The sequence below is a fragment of the Dermacentor silvarum genome, chromosome 1 (genome assembly GCF_013339745.2).
Source record: "Dermacentor silvarum isolate Dsil-2018 chromosome 1, BIME_Dsil_1.4, whole genome shotgun sequence".
Classification (NCBI taxonomy): Eukaryota; Metazoa; Arthropoda; class Arachnida; order Ixodida; family Ixodidae; genus Dermacentor; species Dermacentor silvarum.
In genome coordinates, this window is record NC_051154.1 from 140,713,168 (window position 1) to 140,739,243 (window position 26,076).

The window sequence follows — 26,076 nt, forward strand, 5'->3', positions numbered from 1 at the left end:
CCCGCTGTCACGTTCCAGGGCGCTGCGTTTTCCCAGCTGTTACGTCGTTTTCGGCCGGTCCCGGCACAGCTCCCACTGAACCCAATGCATTGGTAACTCCGCTGTTGCGTCGCTAGTGTGGGACCGTTCCCGCATCATACGTTGCGAACTGCCATCCCGCGCCGGCACGACCGGCCATTTTGACTTTTCATGGTGTTTGGCTTGGTTGGTGGCTTGACGATGGCATTGGCCGCCCAAAGTGCCGGGGGTGATTTTCGGTTTCCTATAGATAGATAGATAGACACCATATAAGATGGTGTCTATAACGCGTTGTGGCCCTAAAATTGGTTTTGGCTCATAGATGTTCCGTATAAAGTCCAAGGGTGATAACGCCATCGCCGCGCACCGTATGCTGTATGTGCGAGTGAAAGCATGCGAGGGGAGCCGACGACCACGTCTAAATCTCGTGCGCGCAAGAAGAAAAGCAGGGAGAAAGCGCGCCTTCTTCCGTTGCGCGCGAGGCACCGGCGAGGGAGCGAGCGGGGAGGGATAGTGGGTGGCATTGTACTCTGGCATCAATTGCGTACTGTGCGGCGGCGTGTGGTCGGGGGCCGTATCTTGAAAGCGATCTGCTTTGGGGCAGAGTCTAGGCAGTGTAGGCAGGCCCCACACACTCTAGAGTTCACTAAATGGCCACAGAGGGCGAAAAATCAACCACGGCGTGTTCCAGCATAAGCGTGCAAGTGGAGCTACTGTGATTTGGCCGCTACTTTAGTTCGTATTTTTTCTGCTAGGGGCACTCAACACGGCTCAATATTTGATCTGTTAATGTACATATAATAACCGACAAACACAGCTACGGTGTCATTTCTTACAAAATAAGCAGTATATTGGTTTTTTATTTGACTTCTGTTATTAAAGTCCGTGCTTTGTTACTTGAATAAAGGTTTTGCGGCCTCACTGACGTGTGATCAGCAGCAGCCCACTGGTATCGATTGCAGTCTGTGCCGTTTATCGATTTAAATTGTACGGTGGTTATATTTGTGAACGGGGTGGTTGTTTCCTTTGAGCAGCATTGCGCAGGTTCGTTTTAATTAGATATCAATAATATCTCAGCCAGTTAATGCGTCCAACATTCGATAGCGGGGACCAAACGAACATGTTTAAAAATGGTGAACTTTATCAGCTGCAGCGTTTCACTTGCATAATGGCTGCATGCACGGCTTCCGCCGTTGGTGATCTGCCGCTTCTGGCCGCGTAATGACGTGCTGCTTGAAAAAAAAAAGTGCTGGCCAGCATGAAAATTCATCGCTGGAACCGAGCACAGTCTGCTTGAAGACTGCCCACAAAAGCGGATTAACCTTGCAGCCCCTGGGCGTGTGTGCCGGTGAGTAAAAAAGCAGTGCTTCGCATTTTCAACTTTGAATTTCTTTGCATGCCAGCTGGATAAAACAGATTCCTGTCGTCATTTCTTAAAAGTAGAAAATAGTAATAATTATAAAGTTATTGCCCTTTCAAAGCAATTCAAATGAGGCTCTTGCTATTTTGCCAAGTTGCTAAAATTGCTAACATGAGTACATCATAAATAATAAAGTTTTGGCTGTTTCTGCATAAACGATACACCGAGATAAATTCACTGCACATTATTGACAAATGTACTTCCGGTGATACAGTTAGATTAACTGCATTTGAGACATAATAAAATGACTGTGTTTATTACTAGTATCTGGCAGAAACAATTGTCATCTAATCGAGGCTTGACTAACCACAGCCCACACAAGGACACCACTGAAAGAAATGCGCACTCAAAACAGTGTTGTCTGTGTACTTTTCTGTCATGGAGCGTTTTGTGCACTGTACTTTGTCATACATGAATCACAAACTCACCCACACTTGAACCATAGTAATTGAGACTCTTTCTTCTTTCGACTCCAGCCTCCAAGACGCTGCTCATATTTGGACTCATCACTTTGGACTCTATAGTCTCTCTGGACGTACAAGTCAACAGTGAACGTATCACCACTGGAAGTAACATCAAGGGCCAGAATCCTCACAGGGTATGTTTCTGAACACTCAACTAGAACCGTGATTTGTTCATTTATGAGACTAACTTTTGTTTTCACCAATTTTTGCTTGCATGTGTGTCATAGCTATGTCATTTCTCTTTTCAGGAAGATGGATAAAAGAGAGATTATTGGTCTGCAAGCTGCCCACGCTAAGCCACAAGAAGCTCAACTGTCACCATATGACAACAGGTCCTCTTAAACTACGTGCCTCACCATGAAATGTTTGGAAGTTTACCAGATAGAGAGGTGTGAGCCCTATTAGGAAAGCAGCAGTCTACAGTTCTGTATCATACCGAGTGGGAATGAGAAATTTGACATACAAGCTTAGTTGCTTTGAAGGGTGCTTTATGACAATCGGAGAAGTAACATGTTGAGTCCCAACTTGTTTTTTTTCCAGTCATTATAGCCATGACGACCAGAACAGAAGCAATGTAGCAAGCTCCTACTTGTGAATGCACAAACTGTCATCTGGCGCTTGCAAATCAGTTTGACGGGCATTAGTACCACGAAGTATCACATGCTCCCTCACAACGATAATTTGTTACATGAAACTGCAAAGAATTTTAAAACGATCAAAAGCGCTCAATGCAATTTTAAGGAAATTATACATCATGCTGACTGAAACGCTGGCAGTTGCTCTTCATTTTATTATTATTATTTTTTTAAGTACCCTCAGGGCTACATGGCATTAAAGAGGGGAGTGGTTACAAAGTAGTAGAGTAAAGCAAACAAGTGCAGTGAGTTCTTGTAACATAATGATTCTCCTGATTATACAATGTTAGCTAACGTTTTGCAAAAAAGTTTGTTATCTGTGATGGCCACGATACTTGATGGTTCCATTTCTGAGATGTACGGGAGATGAAAGATTGAAAGAAAGACTTTGTGTTACATGAATAAATTCCCGTTACTACGATGATCGGCACAGTTTGAAATGCACTGAGGCCGCAGTATCAAGTCGCCATGAAGTGTGGTGTGATAGAAAATTTTATGAAACAGCAAAAGACAGAGAAAAAGGGTGACTTTGCGGCAATGCTAGTGGAATAAGTGCTAGGTTAGATTACATTGAGGTTATACTCACGGAGCGGCTATAATTGGAAATAATGAAACGAGTTGAGTTATTTTGTACTAGTTCAAGTGAAGTAATAAGATAAACGCGACTGGGATCCCGTATTGCAGATGCATATTCAAGTTTCGAGCGAATTAGTCTTGTAAAGCTGTAGTTCTAAAGTAGACGGTGCTTTGGAAAAGTTGTACCGTAAGTACCCGAGTAAGCATTGCTAATGATGTACTCTATATTAACTGTGCAATTTAAGTTATTTGTAATGTGTACACCGAGATATTTATATGACATGACAAAATATAAGGGAACATTTTTAACATAGCAAGTGCTAGGATTATAATTAGATCTGGATACGCATATTTTACATTTGTTTACTACAAGAGGCTCATGGCCAGTTAGCATGAAATCAATAACTAGGCTAGCCCTACACCATAAGAGATAGCTAGAAAAGGCAAGCTCACACAATCGGCCAGCCTATTTCACACTTCACAAACTTGAGAAATAACTAAAAACAATTTTTCTTTCTCTTCAAACAGCAGATGACAAACCAGAGCATGCTCCCAGAAAGATTTTGAAATGTACTCGCAGAATAAGTTCGGCTTAACATTCAGCAAATCAACAGTGGATGAGCAAGGGAAACCACAGCATGGGAACTTGTCTTCTCTCTGTGTGTCTCGAGAAAAATGGTGCGCAATCTAACCTCTAGTATGCTATACCAACACGCCCAGTATTCAACCTTGGCAACTTGTCTTCGTCTCGGCCCTCACAAATATGTCTCCTTGGTGAAACGTTGGCTCCAAGCTGAGGCATCCCTTGCTCACCTCTGTTACTCCACTGAAGTGTTCATCTCCTTGCAACCTTTTTGCCTTGTTTGAATACATATACCGAGATGCTTTTTCAACATGAAACCGCAAGTTTCATTTTCCAAGGATGTGTGAGCATTAATTGGGCTTGCTTATATGTTGATTTAGTGTCCTTGTTTATTCACACAATATTTGTAGAAGTCCTTGTAAGCACTGCTGTCTACATAACGTTCCCTGGTTTCCCTACGAGCACTCCACTTGTGTAAAAGCCTTTACTGCCGCGCCTGAACACTAAATGTGCAGCAGAAGAATATCAAGAGCAGAAAATATGTGATGTAAAATCTAGCATAACCCCCCTCCCTCCTACACTTCGTGCCTCTCGCCAATGTGTTACGAGAGCAATGGGACATTGCAGCCCGAGCTTACCTTGCTGACAGTACATTTTTGCCGAGCTCATTTTTTATGTTCCTTTGTTTAATCTAGCTGAACTCGTCCAACGCAGAGGATATCAAACGTCAAGCAGCACTGTACACAATATAAGTACGAGGATAGCTCGGCATAAATATCGCTGTCTGAAGCTTCGCTCTCCCTGCTTTAGCGGCACGCCGAACACGATGAGAAAACTTTGTTCGATTTCAGCTTTGGGTTCCATTAAATAGATGGTTATCTGTGTTTATGTATGTTGTAAACTCAGTGACGGACAACATTAAGTCCACCTGACCTGTATGAAAATTGTAAGCATGTACTGCTTCATTCACCATTGACAATAAACAATGTAAGCTTACTTGTTTGAAGTGTTTTATTACCAGTTGAGGCCTCTCAATCACCTGGCAACATAATTAAAATATCTGTAGTCATGTTAGAGTACAGTACACACGAATACCGCTCCGAAAGCATTAACAAAACGCCCAAAACCAGCGAGGGAGCAGCGCGACGAGCCCTACAAACTGCTACCTTAGTGGCCATATTGCTCACTGCGTAATGATGATGATGTTAGTTTTGATTTTGACAGCACCATCTCTCGGTCGCATAGTTTAGTTCACAACGCCACCGCTACGCTCATTTTCGTTGCACTGTGGAAGGTACAATTTCCCTTCTCTAAGTTTGTATGGGTGTTCTGTGGTGTCGGTGTGTGCTGCCCGTAGCTCTGTGCGTACTGTGCATTCTCGGCGCTCAGCTTGCGTTGAAGCGATAGAGAACAGCACGAAAGTCACTTCGCTCGCTTCTGCAGCGGCGCTTCCTCACGCCAGCGTTTGACAGCGCGTGTCCGCGCTCATCGAGTGTGACGTGTTCATGTTTGCATGTGGGCGCTGACACCAAGCTTGTTAATATAGTTAATAAGCGAATGTTTGCAAGTTTATACGGACGATAAAACTACTATCCTTCCTTTGTATAGCTGTCTACTAATTTGCTATCGCTATCGATGCTTCGGCTTTCGGGCAAAACAACGACTTTTTTTCACACGTAAGAATTAAAATAATACTGTGTGCTGTTAAACACTACTCCCATTTCTCAATTTTTTCCGTTTCTCGGCCCTTGCGTATCAGCGGGGCTCTACTGTATTAAGTTCCCTTTGACACGTCGCCAATCTAATTTTCCTGCATCTTACGTTGCGTTTAAATGTGGCGGTCATCTAAATTTAGCGGTGCAGTCAGCTTGTACGTTGCATCATATGGCCATACCTTGGAAGCAATCTGCGACATGTGCAAAGTGCGAGCCCGCACGGGCCTCATCTTCAAAACGATCTGCGATGTTGACACAGTGCGCCTAGTACAAGATAGCTAAGTATGTGCTGTGCTTTCGACGTTGCGTTGAAGCGAGAGGAAGCCACTGCTGCCGTGCTTCCTTACTCCAGCGTTGTCATCGAGCGAGATGGGTGCGTGTTTACCTGTGCATGCGTGACACCGTGCTTGTTAATTTAGTAAGTATGCCTATGATTACAAGTTTATACGGCCAATAAAACTACTATCCTTACTTCATACAGCTGTCTACTAATTTGCTATCGCAATCATTGCTTTGCTTTTCAGGCGAAACTGCAACTTTTTTTTTTTTTTCTTTTTTCACGGTCCCTTGAAAAACGTATCAACGGGGGTTCTACTATCCGTGTGTATTTTCTTCTTGCCCAAATTGTCAACAATCGCCTTCTGGAAGGCATAAAAGTGTGCACACGTGATCTCGCGAATGTTTTCGCACGCCCTTGAACGCCTCAGCACATAGAGTTCAGGGAGCGTTTTGGCCGTCGTGGCTGCTGCCGTCCTCGCTGGTCAAAGCATCAGCTAGGCTGTGATGTGGTCAGGTCCGCTCGACGTGGGGACCAATGAGAGATTGCGCAGCCGCGTGATGTAGCTGGTTGCTTGGCGACTATGGATCCCGCCCAAATCCCGCTGTGCCGGCTTGTCTGTGCCGGTCGCTTCGCTGGCTCGGCCGCCGTCGCCGCTCTTGCTCACGCGTTCGTACGATCCGCAGCGGCGTGGCAACGCGTTCGTAACAGCCGATGTTTTTCGTGTTAAGAGCAATGTATTTCGGCCGGGGAATGTTACGAATTCGTATCACACCGAAATTCGTACCAGCCATGATCGTGTCACCGGGGTTTTACTTATACTGTATATACATACACACACACTCTTCTAATGGTGCATCCAGACGAAGGACCGAATCCGGATTTTTAGCGGACGCGGACGACTATGCCATGGACCGTCCGGCTGCAAGTGCATCCACACGGCGGGCGAGGCCCTAGCAGGCGACAGCGCCACCGAGCCGGATTACTCTCGACCACAGCCTCTGCGCTGGCTAGCAGCAGACTGGTTTGAGAGTTTGTTCCTACAAAATGGAGGCCAGCAAAAAGCGACGTTTGGCCGCGATGGCTGTTGTTCTGTCAGAGATTGACGAGGACATTGATTTGTTTCCACGAAAACGGCGTTGTTGGCGGAAAGACTGGATGGGAAGGAAAGAATTGGGGGTCCAAAACCTGCTCTATGAAGAGCTCCTGAAGACTGACCTCAACGAATACCGGAGGCTGCTTCGTGTAAGCAGAGAGCAGTTTCTGCAACTGCTGTCACGCGTGGTGCCCCGCATACAAAGGGAGGATACCATTATGCGCCGTTCTATATCAGCGGAAACACTGTTGCAGGTCACACTGCGGTACCTTGCTTCAGGTAAGTGTCACACGTTTCCAAGTTATTACGGAGAGCGCCGTGGTAAATGTATATCGGTTGAAAACTGAGCTTGGTGCTGATCGAAGGCCGCTACACAAGTGTCTTCAAGCGCGCTCGTGTGGTAGCGTACAACATTACACATTTGCACCCGAAATATCCAATGCAGATCCAGAGGGTTCACGTGGAAGGGGTATCACGAGTGCACACAAGTTTTGTATGGCCGTGCTGTCGGCACCGACTTTCTGCATAAACATGCATGAGATAATATTGATCTGTCTACACTTAACTGCACCACTGAGTGTGATTGGTTTTCGCTGATACTGTATTCATTTACTGCTCTGAAACAACCAGATATCCAATGTATTTGTACATGTCCTACTTTTTTGTAGTCTGCTAGCGAGCAGTTGACTGAGATTTTTTTTTTTTTTTTTGTTGCATTGCAGGAGAGAGTCGCTATTTCCCCGATTGTGACTGATTGTGACGCTGTCCGCATAACTGCACGGCTGAGGTCCCACAAAGTGGGAAACTCTTTGGTGATGTGGATGAAATAAAAGCCGGTGTCATTGCACAAATTCATTGTTCAATAGAAGTGAACGACACCAGGAGCTATGAAGCACTGAAACCAGGCGCCAGCAAACAAAGGACTGATGCTGACTGCAATGCGGCTGTCCTCTAGCAGGAGAGAAGTGTACTGGTTGCCAGACACTGCGTGTTTATAAGTTAAAGCTGCGGCTTTACCCCTCCAGAATCCGGATGTGAAAAACGGCTTGGCGTTATCCGTACGCGCGGTTCACGGAAGAGGCGCGGACGAGGCGAATCGTGACGCACCGTCCGGCCCTGCAAATCTGGATTCGGTCTTTCGTCTGGATGCACAATAAGCTGTCCGATCCTCTCTCCATCTCTTCCTCTTGACAGGCTTCCCCCACTTCACACTCATTCACTTTTTCCCACTTTGAATCTCCTAATGCTTTTGCATAGAAAAAAAAGAAGAGAAAAAGTGCAGTTCAACTTCAAGGTGCTTCAATTTCGTTACAGTTCTGTTAACTATAGTTTCATCGTTCCAGCGCACAAAAACACGGACGAGAAGAGCACGACAACACGAACGCCGGACTTCAAGCTAATGCTAATCACAACCAACTAGCCCAGCTGTCCACGCTTAGTAACTATAGTTTGATGGGAAACAGAACTAGACAACAGTTGATGAGCCAGGTGACAATCGCTACAGCGAAATGAATTTGATTATCAGCTTTCCAGGTTATTGATCTGACACAGTGCACACATGTTCTCACTGACTAGTCCATCCAAGTTTTTACTGGAGAGAATGAAGAGATTACCTCACTGGCATGTGGAAGACCGGACTGTTTTATGTGACTTCAAGCACAAAAATTTATTGTTTTCTCTAGCTGTAACTTGAATGCACGGCTTTATGTACGATATTTTTGCACCAACCCGCACCAAAAATTTAAAAAATTTAGCAGTAAAGTAGGCGTGCGAGTATTATAGGTGAATTTTGCCTTGAGGTGTAGCTTCATGGTAGTATGGCGCGTGCTGCCATCAAGCCACACTTCAAGGCAGGGTTTTTTTGCCATACAATGTTTCGTTATCTCTTACAAAAAATGGGGGACACCACTCTCTCTTACCCTGCGTGTTGAAGTGCCCTTATCTCGTTCGTGGTTGCCTATTCTCCTCCTCTTTACAGGTCGCCCTTTTGCGTTTAGTAGTTAGCGAATAGTGGACGCGGCATTGGCAAACTAGAACTCGGATCACGATAAGCTGCACTCACAACTGCCGTCCTAGCACAGTGGAATCCGAAGATAAAGCTATATTCTCACGTGAGAGAAGATAGCAATTCGAGCTTGTGGATAGCATAAATAACCTGTGCCTGCGGCACTCCCTCGGTCTGCATGAATTGAATTCTGGGGTTTTATGGGCCAAAACCACGATTTGATTATGAGGCACGCCGTAGTGGGTGATCTCCGGATTAATTTTGACCACCAGGGGATCTTTATCGTGGTCCCAATGCGCGGGAGACAGGCGCTTTTGCATTTCGCCACCATTGAAATGCGGGTGCCACGGCCGGGGTTTGATCTCGCGACCTCGTGCTTAGCAGCGCAACACCGTAGCAGCTAAGCCACATCGTTAAGCCACCGTGGCGGATGGTCTGTACGAAGCACTTCTTGATACGGAGGAGAGCCAAACCACTGTTGGGATTTATGGCTTGGCCACATTTGCTCCGTTGCCATTGCTCACGCGAGGCGGCACGGCGTGGACAAGTCCTGCATCCGCGAATAGAGACTGTTTTTGCAAAGATTAGAGCACTGCTGCATGCAGTTATTTCTGCGGGTTATACCAAGAATTACTTTTTTCCTTCCAGCTGCTGTAATTGGGAGTGTCAGTTATGCGTAGAAAAATATGGTATTTCAATGTTACAGGGTGATTTTTTGTTTAATGGGAACAGATTTTTAAGAATATATTAAGGATATTTTTCCTTCACTGCTTGTATTCTGAGTTCGGCGGGAACTAGTTGGGAAATTTCCATCACAGTCTGTTGATTAATGAGCTGAAAATGGATAACTTTTTAATTATTGGTTTTAAGGCCCACAAAGGGGTGCCACAAGAAGCTAGAGCAATTTAGGTGATAGTAAAATTGTTATCCATTTCTCCACTCCGATTCTAGAAGCACACAAAGAGCACTGGAAGCGCTACTAATGTGACGCTTTCAGCATCATTTAGTTTCTTTAAAAGGGATTACTACATGCGCAAGTCTCTCTCAGAAACACATTATCTCTTGGGGTGCTCTTAAAGAGCACAACAGATTGCGTGCCTCAGCAGACCATTGCAATGAGCACTGTTATGTAATGAGAGCATCAAGAATTATGTAAGGTAGGAAGTGTGTGTAGTGCTTTTGTGCATCCAGTTTCAGAATTGGATCAGACCAAACTGAATTTTTGTTGATGAAAATCTTAACGGATGACGCTTTTAAAATTAGGTAAAGTGCGCTAGCCTCCTGCAACTCCTACTGCACTACTGATATTGTAACATGGCCTTAAAATCTGTAACTAGAAAGTGTATAATGAAACAGTAGTTAATAAACATAACTATGGCAATTACTCACCCAGATGCACTGCACTGAAGAGTGAGTAGGGAACAATCCTTGCAGCGGTTAAATATGATATTTTAAAAGCCTATTTACATTAAAGAGATTCCCCAATATAGTACATCAAGTGTTTCAGCAAAGACTGTCTAATTATTAACCTTTTGAGGGTAAATTTTTTTTCACGAGATGTGAACCCCCATGGTCGATTTTTTTTATTGCAGATTTAAAATCTACAGAGTGACTTATTTCGAACAAAATTTAATGCAATTTTTTTTAGAGTGACCATAAGTGACAAAAAAAATATTTTCCGTAGTAGTATTTCCCGTGCACTGTTTATTCATGAATGCAGAAGGGCTTGCATAAATAATTATAATAAGAATAAAGAAGTAGATACACTGGAATAGGTATATTCCGATTCAGTACTTGGGCAGAAGTCCACATCAAAGGAACCACTGCTTGACTCACTTGCAGAAGAGCAACCAGCACACATGTCAATAGTGTAATTGAACTAAGGAAATAAGGATGACAAATTTTGGTCACCTTACTGCAAGTAGTGCAATAATTTGGACACTTACTACACAGCCATGTGCCACTGAGTCAAGCAGAAATATAGAATTTCATTTTGATATGTCGCTGGTGCCTCCTCGAAACTGCAACTACCGAAGCCTAGTCGATCTAGTAGTCACCGACTGTGCCCAAACCAAGCCAAGCCAAGCCACAAAATTGTAAAGGCTGAATTTGCAATTGGCGTGATTTGTCCTCTTTTATCATTCACAGTTCATGGTCGGCTGATCCCGTTGATAACGCGAGTGGAGAGTCGCTTTGACCACTGACAAAGCACGAAACGCATGAAAAGGAATTAACATAAAAGGCATCTCTAGAAATTTGCGGCAACGGACTGTGTAGGCCAAAGGCAAGCATATGTGTGCGTAGCAACATGTTAACAAACTTGGGCTGTATTCTCGGACAATCACTTTCGAAAATACTTTCACGAGATATTTTCGCGTGACCAGCACCGGACACGTGGATGGGCACTATGATAAGATTGCGTGCTTAGCACTGTGCCAAGAACACCGCCGCTCGCTCGTAGATGCTGAAATCTTGCACTAGTCATGTGACAGCGTGTATGACTTCATTCCAAGAATGCTGGCGTTCATAGACGCCTATGCATCTTTTGCTAGTCATGCAAAAGGTAGTGTGCTTGGCACTGTGCCAAGAATGCCGTTGCTCTGAGACGCTGATACGACTTGCCCTTGAAAGTGATTATCCGAGAATGACACACCTTTTTTGGCCACTTGTGGAATAAAGCTGCGTATTTTCTGGCGAATCCAGCATTTCGGAGTCCCAATTATTTAGACATTTTGGCAGTCCCCATCGTGTTTGGGAAGGGGACTTCTAATTATTCGGTATTTTGGGCGATGAATAATCCATTGGCTGGAACAAATTGTTGACATTTCTGGCCATGGAGAATACATTGGTAGAAAAAAAAAGCTATAAAATCTTTTATCAGTTACAACTTAATTACTGTACTAATTAATTAATTAGTAAGCAATCTGTTAAACTATCCCCAGCTGAAACTTTACTCCAGCATATCAGAAGCGCAACTATGCACTTTGCATTAGGTTTCCCACACCTCAATCAGCATTTTGAGGCATCAAACTTAGCATAGCCAATAAAACATTAGGCCTTACACGGTTAAGTTTTTCTCGGGTCCCCCAACTGGCATCCCTCACCTCATAATCGAATAAATGCGGTACATGCCAGAAACTGAAGCAAACAAGCACTTACAGGTACATAAGCAGAGCGATGCCAGTGACGACAAGGAACCTTCCGAAGGAGGAGTAGAAGTAGACAATGCTCAGCAGGACAGTTGCCCTGCTCACAGTGTACACCCAGTCCAGCCAGTCACGCTGAGCCGCTTCCTCTTCCTCCTGAAAAGAGAGGCCAAGTTCCACACCAAGCACTGACCCCTTGCCCTATATATCTACAAACTTTTCTAATTTAATCGTCTGAGAAAAAAATAAAACGCAGTTACTGCCAAATACCAACTCAGCAGCCCATCAATTTGAGTTATCGTGCATACATTACAAGACAAATATGATGCCACACAGAAAATGCACCAAGAATGGCAGTCCACTTAATCATTAGACGAGCAGTAACGATGTTATATACAGTGATGATGAAAACATTTTATTGACAGGAAAGGGAGAGGGGAGTTAGGGGAAGGGTGGTCGGATCCTTATTCCGGGATTCCGTTGGCTAAGGCCGCCGCCCTGGCTCTTTTCACGAGGGCTTGCTGGTCCTCGAGGGTTGAGCTGGACAGGGCTGCCTCCCATCCTTCCCACGTTGGCTGTTGTGTGGTTTCTAAGGCACTATTAGCCTGACAGGCCCATACCATATGGTACAAATCTGCTTTCTGCCCGCAGAATTTACATTCGGCTGAAAAGGATTGTGGCTCGATAGCATGTAGCTTTACTGGATTGCTAAATGACATGGTTTGTAATCTCCGTAGAAGACATTCTTCTGATTTATCTAATCCTTTGGCAGGGCCCGGGTATTTTCGTCGCGATAGGCGCAAGTGCTGTAATACATCTGCATAAGTTACTAATGGCAATGGGTGTTCCGGTTCTACGGGGAGGGAGGAGGAGGGACCCCGGGGGAGGAAAGCTCGGGCGGCGGCGTGTGCACGCTCATTTCCCTCTACTCCCTGATGACCTGGCACCCAAATCAGCTCTTTGCGCGAAGCGAAGACCCCAGATTGTTTCAGAATCCTGCAAGCTAGCGGCGCAATTCTGCCCCGCATGTAATTTCTATATGCAGTTTGCGAATCCGTAATGATGTATTCGGAATTAGGATGCGAAGCTGCCATAGCAATCGCCACCTCTTCCAATTCTGCAATTTCCCCGTGCCGAACAGAAAGTCCACTGACCGTCTTCCCTTGATGCACAACGGCTATTGTCGAGACCCCTCCTACAGGACCCGCAGCATCCACGAAGAAGGCTCCCTCTATTTTAGAATAGATCCCGTCCATCTTCTTGGCTCTCGCCCTCCTCCTTGCTTGATGATATTCAGGGTGCATGTTTTTCGGCAGGGGCAGTGTCGCAAACTTGCTCCTCCACTCTTTCGGGATGTCTTGTCTTGCTGCTGTGTGGTAAGGGCAGCTGATTTTCAAGTCCTCCAGCACCTTGCGCCCCGTTTTTGTTCCTGCCAATCTGGCATATTGACTTAATAGGTGGGCCTCAATTAGCTCGTCTGTTGTGTTGTGCACCCCCAACTGCAGCAAGCGCTCCGTAGATGTTTTGACCGACAGTCCCAGCGCCTTCTTATATGCTGTTCTAAGGATGACATCGAAATTATTTAAATCGCACTTCCTCATCCGAAGGTACGGAGCCACGTACACGATTCGGCTGAGTATAAAGGCTTGGACCAACCGAAGAGTGTCGTTTTCATCATCCCTCTCGTCTTATTGGTGATACGAGTGATCATACGTATTACTTGTTCGCATGTCGTACAGAGCTTGGCAATCATTTCTGAGTTGGCACCCTTGTTGTTAAGCAGTAGTCCCAGGATACGCAATGTATATACAGTCGAAACCATTCATAAGAACATTCAAGTTAGTTAGTTATGTAAGGTTTTATGGCGCAAAAGCAACTGAGGCTATGATGCACCATGCACAAGATGAAAATATATAATTTGGTGAAAGTGTTTCAAGCAACAAAAAATAAAATAAAATATTTCATAAAAATATTTCTTTATTTTTCCTCCAACCCCACACATGCTATTAAAATGTGATTTACAGTTAGAGATTCTTGGCATTGTTCACAAACCGCTTGTAGTTCATTTTTCAATAAAAAGTTATGTGTGAGATGTGTGCGTCCGATGCGAACACGACATAGAATAACTTCCATGAAACGTTCCTGGTGATATGATGTTTTCCACTACTGCAGTATGGGTTTTACTATTTGTAGCTTGTTGTTTACTTGACAGCCCCAATCCTGTTGCCACTTTGAGGTGATCGCAGCACGGACCACCCGGACACAGTCATTGAATGGAAGATTTATATGTGTAATTTTTTCACGGGCTGTCATTGCTACGCATTTGTCTGCCTTTTCATTTCCTGGGATTCCCACGTGGCTTGGAACCCAACAGAGATGAATTACTTGACCATGCTTTTCACTTTTGCTGAGCATTCTCAGGATGCAGCCGAGAAAAGGTTCGCACTCTGATTTTCTATGGAGGGAATTTAGTGAACTGAGGGAATCTGTGTAGACAACTGATTTTTTATAATCTCCTGTTACTATTTTTTCAAAGGCCATAAGCAGGGCGTATACTTCAGCTGTAAAAACAGAAGCAAACTGTGGCAACCTACGACAGTGTTCCCAGTGTTCTGATATGACTGCGCTTCTGCCATGTTCATTTGTCTTGGAACTGTCAGTGTAAAACTCCGTGTAGTCATTGTATTTCTCTTGTAATTCTGACAAATCTTGCATTATCTGTTCAAGCGGTGTTTTTTTTTTCTTGTGGTATGTCAGAGTAAAATCACAAAAATGTGCGAAATCATACCCCGGGGGCAGTCTGTTTGGTGTTTCAGCGACCTTGAGAGCCTCGCCCGGAACATTGTAGCTTTGGCACATATCTTCGAATTGAAAGATAAGTGGTCTCACGCTGTGTGATTTGTTGGCATAGTGTATTATGTTTGTGGTGTAAGTAATAAGAGTGTAGCATATATGATTAGGTAGAGCTGTGATTCTAAGCACGTATGAAATTGTAAGCAAGGCTCTTCGGTGCTCCAAACAGGATTCGTTACTGTCGGCATATAGGCTTTCTACTGGTGAGGTCCTGTACGCACCAGTTGCTAAGCGCAGTCCGTGGTTGCGTGTGGGATCAAGACGTTTAATGTACAACTGCCTTGCTGCCCTGTAAACTTTGCAACCATAGTCAAGAATGCTGTACACGACAGAGCGGTAAATACAGTTAAAACTGGATATAACGGAATTGACAAATTCCCGAAAAACTTTGTTATAAAGAGGATTTCGTTATATGCAGGTTCGGCACGAAAATTCGACAAAGAAACGCTTACCGTATTTACTCGATTCTAACGCGCCCTCGATTGTAATGTGCACCCGTTTTCCGTTTTCGTCGGAGCACTCATCCTTGGAATGTCACACCAGGTACTGGATACGTGGATGCGTGTCGTTTCGCACAAGCGCGAGGCATCGGAAACGAAGAGCGAGTGTCACGATGGCGTCGTAGCGCCGTATAGTGTTACGGTACAACCCCGCTGTTACGTTCCCAGGTGCTGCGTTTTCCCTGCTGTTACATCATTTTCGGCCGGTCCTGGCACAGCTCCCATAGAACCCAATGCATTTGGTAACCCCGCTGTTGCGTCGCAACTATGGGACTGTTCCCGCATCATAAGTTGCGAACTGCCACCCCGCGCCGGCCTGAGCGGCCATTTTGACTTTTCATGTCACTTGGCTTGGTGGCTTGACGATGGCACTGGCCACCCAAAGTGCCGGGGGCGACAAGTATGACGCTTATGTGATAGGACCTTCAGGATGTTAAGCACTTTGTTTGCCTTAGCTTTTACGCTGTTAATGTGGGTGATGAAATTTAGCTTACTATCAAAAACGATACCTAAGAACCTTTGTTCGTGCTTAACCGGTAATGGGCTTTGATTTAATTTGAGAACTGGGTCCGGGTGTAAACCCCTTTTTTTGTGAAAACACGACTGCCACAGTTTTTTGTGTAGGAAAACGAAATCCATTTTTATCGGCCCATTGCATCAACTTGTTTATTGTTATCTGGGTTTGCCTTTCGCATGTAAATTGCATGCCCAAGGCACGGCATGCAATTTGAATGTCGTCGACGTATAAAGAGTACATAATGTTGGACAGTATAACTGAATTTATGGAATTCATCTTCACCACGAAAAGGGTAGTGCTTAATACGCAGCTCTATGGGACGCCATTTTCCTGGATGAAGACTCGGGACAGTGTTGCGCCCAGACGGACTTGAAATGTTCGGTTTGACAGAAAATCGGTCAGACAGTTGAGCATTATGCCGCGTATTCCTATTGTTGCTAGATCTTGTAAAAAGCCATACCTCCACGTGGTGTCGTAAGCTTTTTCTAAGTCGAAAAAGACCGCTAGGCAGTGTTGTTTGTAAAGGAATGCTTCACGTATGGTATGTTCAAGACAAACAAGATGGTCAGTTGTTGAGCAGCCTTTCTTGTAACCACACTGGTGAGTATCTAGCAAGTTATCTGTTTCGAGAACGTACGTTAGTCTTATATTTATTATGCTTTCGTATGATTTAGCGAGGCAACTTGTTAGTGCTATAGGTCTATAGCTGTTAGGAGTATTTGGCGACTTTCCCGCTTTCAGGAAGGGAACAATAACAGCCTTTTTCCACTCTGCAGGCATTTTACCAGTTTCCCAGATCATGTTGAAAAAATGCAAAAAAGGTCTCCACCACTTTCTGGGACAGGTGGGCCAGCATAGTGTAATGTATTTTGTCAGGACCTGGTGCTGTTTTCTTACCTCAACAGATCACTCTGTTTATTTCATGGAGCGTTAAAGGGACATTAAACGATCTGTCTGAACTTCCCGTTGTCGGAAGCTTTTGTTTTTCTGCGGACTGTTTGTGTTTTAGGAATGTTGCGGAATAGTTTGCTGTGTTAGATATGGTGCTGGCCTAATATGTCCTAATATGGCCTAATAGATAAGTGCTGGCCTAATATGTCTGCTTGTTCCTGTAGACTTGTTTGCGTGCCTGGCGTTGAGAGTACGGGGATCGTGTGGGGAGCATAGTCGCCCCTAAAGTTGCGAACCTGGTCCCTATTTCTCTTAGATGTAATTGAACTGTTAATCGATGAGATATAATCTTTCCATGAATTTCATTCTATTTGCCTACGGATATACCTCGCCTTTGCTTTCGCTTTTTTGAATGATAACATATTATCTTGGGTTGGGTACCTTCGGAAGATACCCCATGTTTTGTTTTGAAGATTTTTAGCTTCTGTGAATTCGTTTGTCCACCAGGGTTTTAGTTTTTTCCTTAAGAATCCAGAAGATTGGGGAATAGCCTCTTCCGCCGCAGCAACTATGCAAGAAGTAATCCTGTCATTTGCTTTGTCTATGCTTAGGTCAGCTAAGATCACTTTATCTAGACTAGCTTTTTCGGTGAAGAGAGGTCAATTTGCAAGGTGAAGTTTCCAACGGGGTGGTCTAGAAGGTAGAATAGGTAGCTTGGACGTTGGTTTTATGATTGCAGGCATATGGTCACTACCAAAAGGATTATCTATAATACTCCATTAGAAATCGCTATAGAGAGAAGGAGAGCACAGTGCCAGATCCAGACAGCTCATAGCTCCTGTGCTTGGAGAGCAGTAGGTTGCAGCACCGGTGTTTAAAAGACATACGTCATTTGCTAGGATAAAATCTTCAAGTGTTTGTCTCCTGGTGTCGTTTGTTTTACTACCCCATAATGTGTTATGTGCATTAAAATCACCCGCTATTAAAAAAGGTTCAGGTAGCTGGTTAAAATTAACTCTAGGTCTCTTACTGTAAAATGTGATTGTGGTGGAATGTATAGCGAACAAATGGTGATGGTTTTGTGCGCTAAAATGGTGACAGCAACGGCTTCTATGTGACTGTTAATGACAACTTCTCTAGCTGCGATACCTCCCTGCAGAACAATGGCTACACCACCCGAAAGCCGGCTCGCCTAGGTACGGTCGCGTCGTACCATAGTGAAGCCTCTTAAAAAAATTTTATGCCTTTCGCCTAGGTTTGTTTCCTGCAAGCACAAGGCCACAGGAGAGAAGTTACTTAGCATCCAGGGGCGGATCCAGGTTTTTTCTGAGGGGGGGGTCAGCTTCTGTCAATGATGATGATGATGATAGTAGCCTTTCTTATTTACCGAAATTTACCGTTTTTGCTCACGATAAACCCGCGTTTTATACGGCTAGAGCAACACCTGTAGCCCTCCGTGGTGGCTCAGTCAGCTCAGGCGTTGAGCAAGCGATCGCGGGATCAAATCCCGGCCGCGGCGGCCGCATTTCGATGGAGGCGAAATGCAAAAACGCCCGTGTTCTTGCGTTGTAGTGCAGGTTAAAGAACCCCAGGTGGTCAAAATTAATCCGGAGCCTTCCACTACGGCGTGCCTCATAATCAGAATTGGTTTTGGCACGTAAAACCCCAGAAAGAGGAAGAAGACCTGTAGCGAAGCCAGGTATCGGTTTCTCCGAGCTTATAGGAAAAGGACGTTACCCAATACAACCATGTGCTTGGCGGCTGCGCCTGATAATACAAGGTGTTCAAAACTAAGCTTTATGGTTTTCTTAAAATTAGGCACTGGGAGGCACGCGAAGACCACCTGTGCAAATAAGTTATGTGTCTAAGGGGGCACAAAGTGAGATGATAATTATCGCTGTGAGAAGCCCAACTAACTAAAATTGAACAATTATTTTTGGTTGACTGCAGTAAGTGGGTATGTTTGTATTGAAAACTTAGAGACAGTCGTGTTTCTAAACAGTATCAGTCGGAAGAATTATTCTAGCGTGTCCGCGTGCTCCGAGATATCCGACTCCAAATTTCAATTGTCGTACTGCGCAGAGTTATCGAGTCGACGCGAGAGCGGTTTATGCCTTGCGTTGCTGTGGAAGAGAGGCATTTTGGACATTTTTAGGGCATTGAGATCTTGATGGGTGGAATGTTGTCATGAGATTTGTGCATGACAACACCAAACTTAAAGCGGCAGTATGAAATATTCGTTAGCATAGCTAAAAAGGTTTCTGCTGTTGATGGTGCAGTTGTTGCTCTTGATTTCAATAAAACTTACAATACTTGGAAATCAGCAGTCTCTTTATTTGCGTAGGCCAGACAAGGACCATGCCCGGTCGTCTAGTCACCATTACGCACGCGTACTGCCCTCCGGCTTCTCCGCTCGCGCCATTATCTCGGCATGGCAGCTGCCGCCATCTTTACCGGCTGCGCGGTCGCGTGTTACGACAGCGGTTACGGGTTCTTAGATTTTTTTTTTTCATTTCGCCAGCCGTGAGGGGAAGGTGGACAGTTATTATCTTTGCCAATGCCTCCGCCCCATTGTCAGACTAAACGCCGCACGCAACAGCCGCGTCACATCAGGGAGGAGCTTATTGCGCCGATCCTCACTCTCTTGCATGCGTAATCATGCGAACAACAATTAAAATTTGGAGTTGGATTATCTCGGAACAAAGACACGCTAGAAGAATTCTTTCAAGTGAAACTGTGTAGAAACACGACTGCCTCTAACTTTTGAATACAAACATACACACTTACTGCAGTCAATAAAAAGTTAATTATTCAATTTTGGTTAATTGGGCTGCTGACAGCGATAATTATCATCTCACTTTGTGTCCGCCTGGCCACATACCTGATTTGCGCAGGTGGTCTGCATGTGCCTCCCAGTGCATAATTTTAAGAAAGCCATAAAGCCTAATTTTGAACACCCGCTATATCTAGCCTGTATTGTTTCTTAAAATAAAATTTGGGATGATCTTTTGCAGGTTCGTTATAAATGCGTAAGCACGGGTCCGTCTTTGGAGTTCTGTTGGGACACCTTGATTTCCTTAAGGAGATTCTTTGTGTTCGGCTGAGACACCTTCGTTTGCTTTGGAGGACTAACTCCCGTATTCTCAAACAGCCCTCGACTCGAAGCTCTTACTCCACTCTACCTTGTTGAGCACAGCGCCGCTTCTCGACTGATAAAGACGCGACCAGTCTCAAGAATTCCCGTGAATGATCATGAAGCTCAGTGACCACTTCTGTGGAGGGATGGCGGTGCCATCTTCTCTCTTGAGTCGTGGTGGTGTGTTGACTAGAGGAACGTTCTTGAATACGGGCATAACGCTCCGCTCCAACGCAGCAACCACTACGCTGGTTGTTTACGATATACGAATCACCGCGTATGAAGACTCACGACGCCACCTACAAGAATATCGATGTGGCGTAGTAGCCGAGAGCGCGAGCCAGCGTCTTCATGTTTTGTTTCCCACGCGACGTCATCCTTTTACACAAGGCGCGCATCTGCTCCCGTTTCTCTAACCACGCGACGCCATCCTAGGCCCGCGCACTGACGTTGGCCGCTGACGTCACGCTCCCCCACTTCGCAGCCGCGGCTCTAGGCTTCGCCCCGCTCCGCGAGAACGCCCACTCAGATAAACGGATCCAGCGGGCTTGAGCCTCCTATGCTTAATGTAGGACAATAAAACTGCGAAGTTACAATGAAAAACTTGTAGCGTACGAAATGCACTGTGCTCGTACTGGATATTGTCAACGTGTAACTGTGATCACAATGAGTGCTACAGTTAAAGAAAAGTTGCATATTCGTAGTTCTTAGTTTAGCTGTTAGTTATTATTTATATATGAACACTTCAGCGAGAGATCTTTTTCATTAGGCGGGTTGGTCGGGGAACCGATGACAGCCAATGAGGCAACCGTTGAGACCCCAAGGGGAAACTAAGTTAATCAGGCGTGAAGGCGCTCGAGCGGACCTTGGCGTGCTTGGCAAAAGGGACGTCCCCTTGTTCATTCGACGCCACCGACGGGACGAGTAAGGCACGGCAGGCGCCAGGAGGTCCAAGGTGTTCATGAGAAAAAATAACTACGGCAACTTCCCGACACCACATTCCTACGGAATACAACTAAGCTTTTGAGCGAGCTAGCTTTACTTCTACATGGCTGATACCACTGGTACTCGCGAAAAATACTTTTGAAGAATGCTGGTGGTCATATTTTTTTTTTTTTTGCTACAGGGCCATCCCCCTGTCAGTGAGGGGGCGATGCAGAAATCTGAGGGGGGGGTCAGGACATCCGGACATCCCCCCTGGATCCGCGCCTGCTTAGCATGTCTTTGATGTCACCGAAGTTGCGTAAGAGTCCTCTACAATTCCAGTGGATAATAAAAGCCATTTTGAAGCTGAAAGGTAAAAAATGGCATTATGATTAAATAAGATATCAGATGTTAGATGACATAGATGTAGAGAAGGCTAATACAAAGAAGCGATACTTTTAGGTTATTACTTTCTTAATTAGCGTGGTTATTGAGACTTTGTCCCTCTTTGCGCGCTCTAGAGAGCGCTTGTCCTTCGGCGTCGACGCCACCAGGGTTTTCGCGTTGACCTCCATTGCTCTCCCTGAGGCGCTGGAAGACCGAGAGTTGGGGGCCGGGACACCTGTCTAGGGCCTTGAGGTTTGATTGATTTTAGGGCCCAGCAGGACTGGTGTCCGCGGGCCCTTCGAAGAGGATGGAGCAGCACTGACTGCTTCCACCTCGGGGGCGGGAGGGGTCACTGAGGGACCACTGTGGGTGGGCTCGTAGGACTTCCGAGGCCTCTGTGACGCTGGCCCCACCTGTGTCACATCGGCATAACTTCTCGAAAAGTAAGACAATTGCTTTCGTGCTTCATAGAACGAGATTTTTTTCTTTAACAGTTAGTGCAATTACTTCCTTTTCTTTTTTCCAGCAAGAGCAAGACCACAAGTAAGCTGGATGGTCCCCTTTGCAGTTAACACAGTGTAGAGAAGTGCAATTCTCAGATTGGTGATCATTGGTGCTGCATTTAGGACAAGTTGTTTGTCCTCGACATGCGTGTGAAGCATGTCCAAACCTTTGACATTTGAAACATCGTCTGGGGTTCGGGATATATGGTCTGACATTTACTTTTACATACCCTGCATTGAGAAAAGTAAGCATTTCGCTTGTTTCAAAGGTGAGTATAACATGTTTTGTAGGAATTTCTTGGTCATTTCTGCAGATGACAATTCTTTGTACTTTGGTCACGTTTTGTTCCTGGAAACCCTCCAGCAGTACTTCATCGCAAAAGTCTTCCTCGGATATCACACCCCTGCTTGTATTTAGTGTCCTGTGGGCTGAAATTGTGACTGCGGCATCGCCAATAGAGGTAAGTTCCAAGAGCTTTTGTACTTGATCATTGTCATATAGTTCCAGGAGGAGGTCCCCGCTAGACATTTTTGAGGCTTTATATGTCAGTCCAATTTTGTCTTTCAGGCCCTTGGCCACCAGGAATGGAGAAAGCTTTCTTACGGGTGTGTTGTTTTCGCTATGCACTACATGGTATTTGGGGAATGTTGGGGCATTTCTCCAAAAGGTGAACTGAAATGATGCTTCAGTACGGCCTCTTTTCAGAGACCGATCATAGACAACAGAAGTTTGTGCTGCCATAAGAAAATGTTCGTGTTCGGCAACAGCGCCGACCGCCCACCACGGAGCCCAACGAGGGGATGCGGCAGAGCTTGTATACAAATCTGCACGACGCCAGTCGTACGCCGCTACTATAACCAAATATGGTGTACTCAAGGTAGGATAGCCACACACAGTTAACCCTTGCCGCCAGGGAGAATGGAAGTAAATGGAAGAGAGTAGAAGACAGGAAAGACCAAAAAGTGTGAGAGAGAGAGACGAAGATTTAAGGAGAGAGAGAGACAGGAAAAGGCGACTGCCGACTTCCTCCAGGTGGGTCAGTCTGAAGGTGCCGTCTATGTAAAGCAGAGGCCCGAAGAGGTGCGTTGCCTCTGCAGGGGGCCTTAAAGGTCCGAACACCCGACATCGGCTCAACCCCCAGGATCCCCCTTCCCCAGACACAGCTCAGCCACACATGCCTAAACGCGGGAGGGTCCGACCCTCGTGTGCTCGGGTACGTGGTGTCACAACACACCAAACGCCTGCTTAGAACATTCCAAGTTCCAAAAAAAAAAAGAAAAAAAAATTGCAGCGTTACAATCGAAGCCACTTTAACAATATTCAAGTGCCACGAAAATCCCATTGTTATAACTGATAATTGTTATAATTGGACTGCATGAAAAAAGCAGAGGGGACAAACATCCAAATATTTTAATTAGACAGAAAGAAGCACAGTCGAACCGGTTCCACTTATAGACATTACCGGTTTTAACAATACTCAGCTGCAACAATGAGCAACTGAAGCACCTTTTGTGTGTGTTCTATGGTTAAAAAAACAACAAAAAGAAATCTACCCTTGTTCCACGAAGTGAACCCGTATTTCGCGTGAGCGTACTTTCTCTCATTTCTGCAGTCACTGTTTATCTAATTATTTTATTATTGTTTATTTGATTGTTCTTTCTAAGTGCTGATATAGAACTGAATATGTGCCTCTGCGAGAGCCGAGTTATGTCGGGCACTGAAGCCATCTGCTCCGTGCTACCTATTCTAGTTGGCACCATGCCAGCTGTGCGGATGACGTCATCTGCCGTGCCCCTCCTCTATTCTCTCTAGGTCATCCATCATCCGCGGTGACAGCTGCGCCGCTGACCTCATTCTTGGCACTGTGCCAACTTTTATCGCCGAGCTTCATAAACCTGCATCACGAATTTTCAAAGTGGGGGCATATACGCTGACACGTAACAAACCGTTTACTACAATGTTCCCATGCTGCATTATTGGATATAAACAATTGCATCTGGCTTCTGAGTTTTTGCACAAAATCAAGGGGGACAAAAAAAAAAAAAAAAAGAAAGAAAGTGAGCCGCCACACCTTGCCTGGCACGCCGTCGTCACATTGCCCTATACATTGCCGGCCTTGCACGCTCCTCTCTGGTCTCCCTTCCACCCCTCCGATACACGAGTCGACTGCGCCTTCGTTGGAGGAGTGGAAGGGAGACGAGAGAGGCATGCGAGGTAAGCGATGTGTAGGGCGATGTGACAAAAGCTGCTGTGCGGGGTGCGCAGCAGAAGACGGGTGCAGCGGCTCATGTTTTTTTTTCCCTCATAGATTTTGCGTTCCTTTTCCTTTCGACATACACACCCAGTAGCCAGACTTAATTGTAGTAACTGATAACACAACACGGGAGCATTGTAGTAAGTGGTTTATTTCGCCATAGAACATATACAAAAGTTGACGGTGCATCGGCTGCTCATTGTCAGATATTTATTGTTAAAACCGGTATCATTATACAGTGGAATCTCGATGATACGAATCTCACGGGGTCACGCAAAATATTCGTATTAGCCGAAATTCGTATCATCGAAACACAATTAAAACTAACTAAATTAAAGAGTTAGAGGTGAACTCACTCAGGCACACGTATAAAAAAAGCATTTACTGTATATAGACCACTTATAACGTAACCGTTTATAGTGCAGAACTGGCTACAACGCGGCCTCTTCCGACTCCCCTTTACCCTCCCATAGAACTTCATGTATACGCGTACCGCTTACAGTGCAGGCGCGCAAGACGAAATACCGGTTATAATGCGGCTTCAACGGGAAAATTTCGCCGACAAGGGTGGTAGCGAGCACGCTTCTCAACGAAGTGCGCCCACCGATGGGAGAGGAGATCAACGAGGGCGATGCGGAGGAGGAGCACGAGACGTGGAGCATGAGTCCAAGGGCGATAAAATCGTCGCCGCGCGCTGCATGTGTGAATGAAAGCGCGTGGGGGACGCGCGCCTTCGTGGAGAGCGAACGCACAGCGGAGAGCAAACGCGAGTTCCGTCGCGCGAAAGGCCGTGGGGGTATGGGAGGGGGGGGGGGGGGGGGGGCGATGCTCTGCTGCGGCACCAAATGCGTATCTTGCAACCGGGCGCAAGGGTAACTGGCGACGCAATCTCCCACGCGAAAGGAGCAAAGCGGGAAGGCAGCGCGGGAGGGAGGAAAGGGGGGGGGGGGCGGCTTTTACTTTGCCAACAAATGCGTTCTTGTACTTTGCGCCTGTGCTGGCTGTCGGTGTTGTCGCGCGCACCGTATCTTGAAAGCGATCTCCACACGGCTCTGACCTTTGTATGCACTGTGCTTACGCTGCTCAGTTTCCGTTGAAGCGATAGACCGCACGAACCACAGCTCGCTTCGTCGGCGGCACTTCCCCACGAAAAGCACAAAAGAAAAAGCACAAAAGCAACAAAAGCGCCACCGCTTCAAACTCTTTGTGCCCAGTCGTGGCCTCAGTGCTGTCCGGCGCCGCGTCCGCGCCTCCGCACCAAAAGAGAAAGGGAGAAAGCGCGTGACTGCGCGCTGTTCTTTTTCGCGGCTGTCGATGGGGCGGCGTTTATTCGTATCAACCAACGCGGGTCGAAAATCGATTCGTAACAACCGTCCTCTAGCACGTTGCAAAGTAATGGGGCTCGGCTGGGACCACAGAAAAATTCGTATCATCCGGAAATTCATCTTAGCCGTGATCGTATCATCGAGATTCCACTGTAAGTAGGTTAGACTGTACAACCAATAATTGCTATAACCGGGTTGCACAAAAAAAGTGAGGGGACAGACACCAAAACATTTTAATTAGACAGAAAGAAGTACAGTTGAGCCCACTTACAGTCGAATCCCCCTACAACGAAATTTCTGTCACAACCAAGATTTTCCGATTCCCCGTCAGCTTAATACAAAAAAAGTCTCTTCATAACTAAGGCATTTCATTTGGTATTTTCACTTCAACGAACTTTTCGAGAACGAAAATGGAACTGAACTGAAATTGGAACAGCCGAGTAGCCAAATTAGAAGGCCCTTCCAAAGCTGTGACAATCTTATGTCTGCTTGAACGAGGTTTTCGCGAACAAAATCAAATTCAAAGTACCGATTTATGCCACTGAAATCCATAGCCACGCATGGTCATCACGCGCCTGCGCGAGACAGCACGGGATCTCCAAAATCGCTGCCGTTTTCTGTGGTATGTGTCCAGTCGAAATGGCTACGCCAGCGAAGAAGCGTGAATTTCTCTCTCTCGAGGAGAAGGCACATATGATCGCCGAGGCAGAAAGCGGAAGGAAAAAATTTAGCAGTTTCACCCGAAAGGCGAAGCATCGTTTGCGATAGCAGATTAGTAGACAGCTATACGAACTAAGGATCGTAGTTTTGTCGGCCGTATAAACTTGTAAACATTCACCAACTAAATTAC

The 26,076-nt window shown here is 45.6% G+C and overlaps 1 protein-coding gene across 1 annotated transcript in view; it reads right to left on the reverse strand.

Annotated features, from left to right (window-relative positions):
• Positions 1-26,076, reverse strand: part of LOC119436148 (homocysteine-responsive endoplasmic reticulum-resident ubiquitin-like domain member 2 protein) — a 61,818-nt gene that overhangs the window by 13,611 nt on the left and 22,131 nt on the right. Inside the window, exon 8 of the mRNA XM_037702911.2 lies at positions 11,949-12,091. Within this exon, the coding sequence (XP_037558839.1) occupies positions 11,949-12,091 (143 nt within the window). The remainder of the gene's footprint in view (positions 1-11,948; positions 12,092-26,076) is intronic.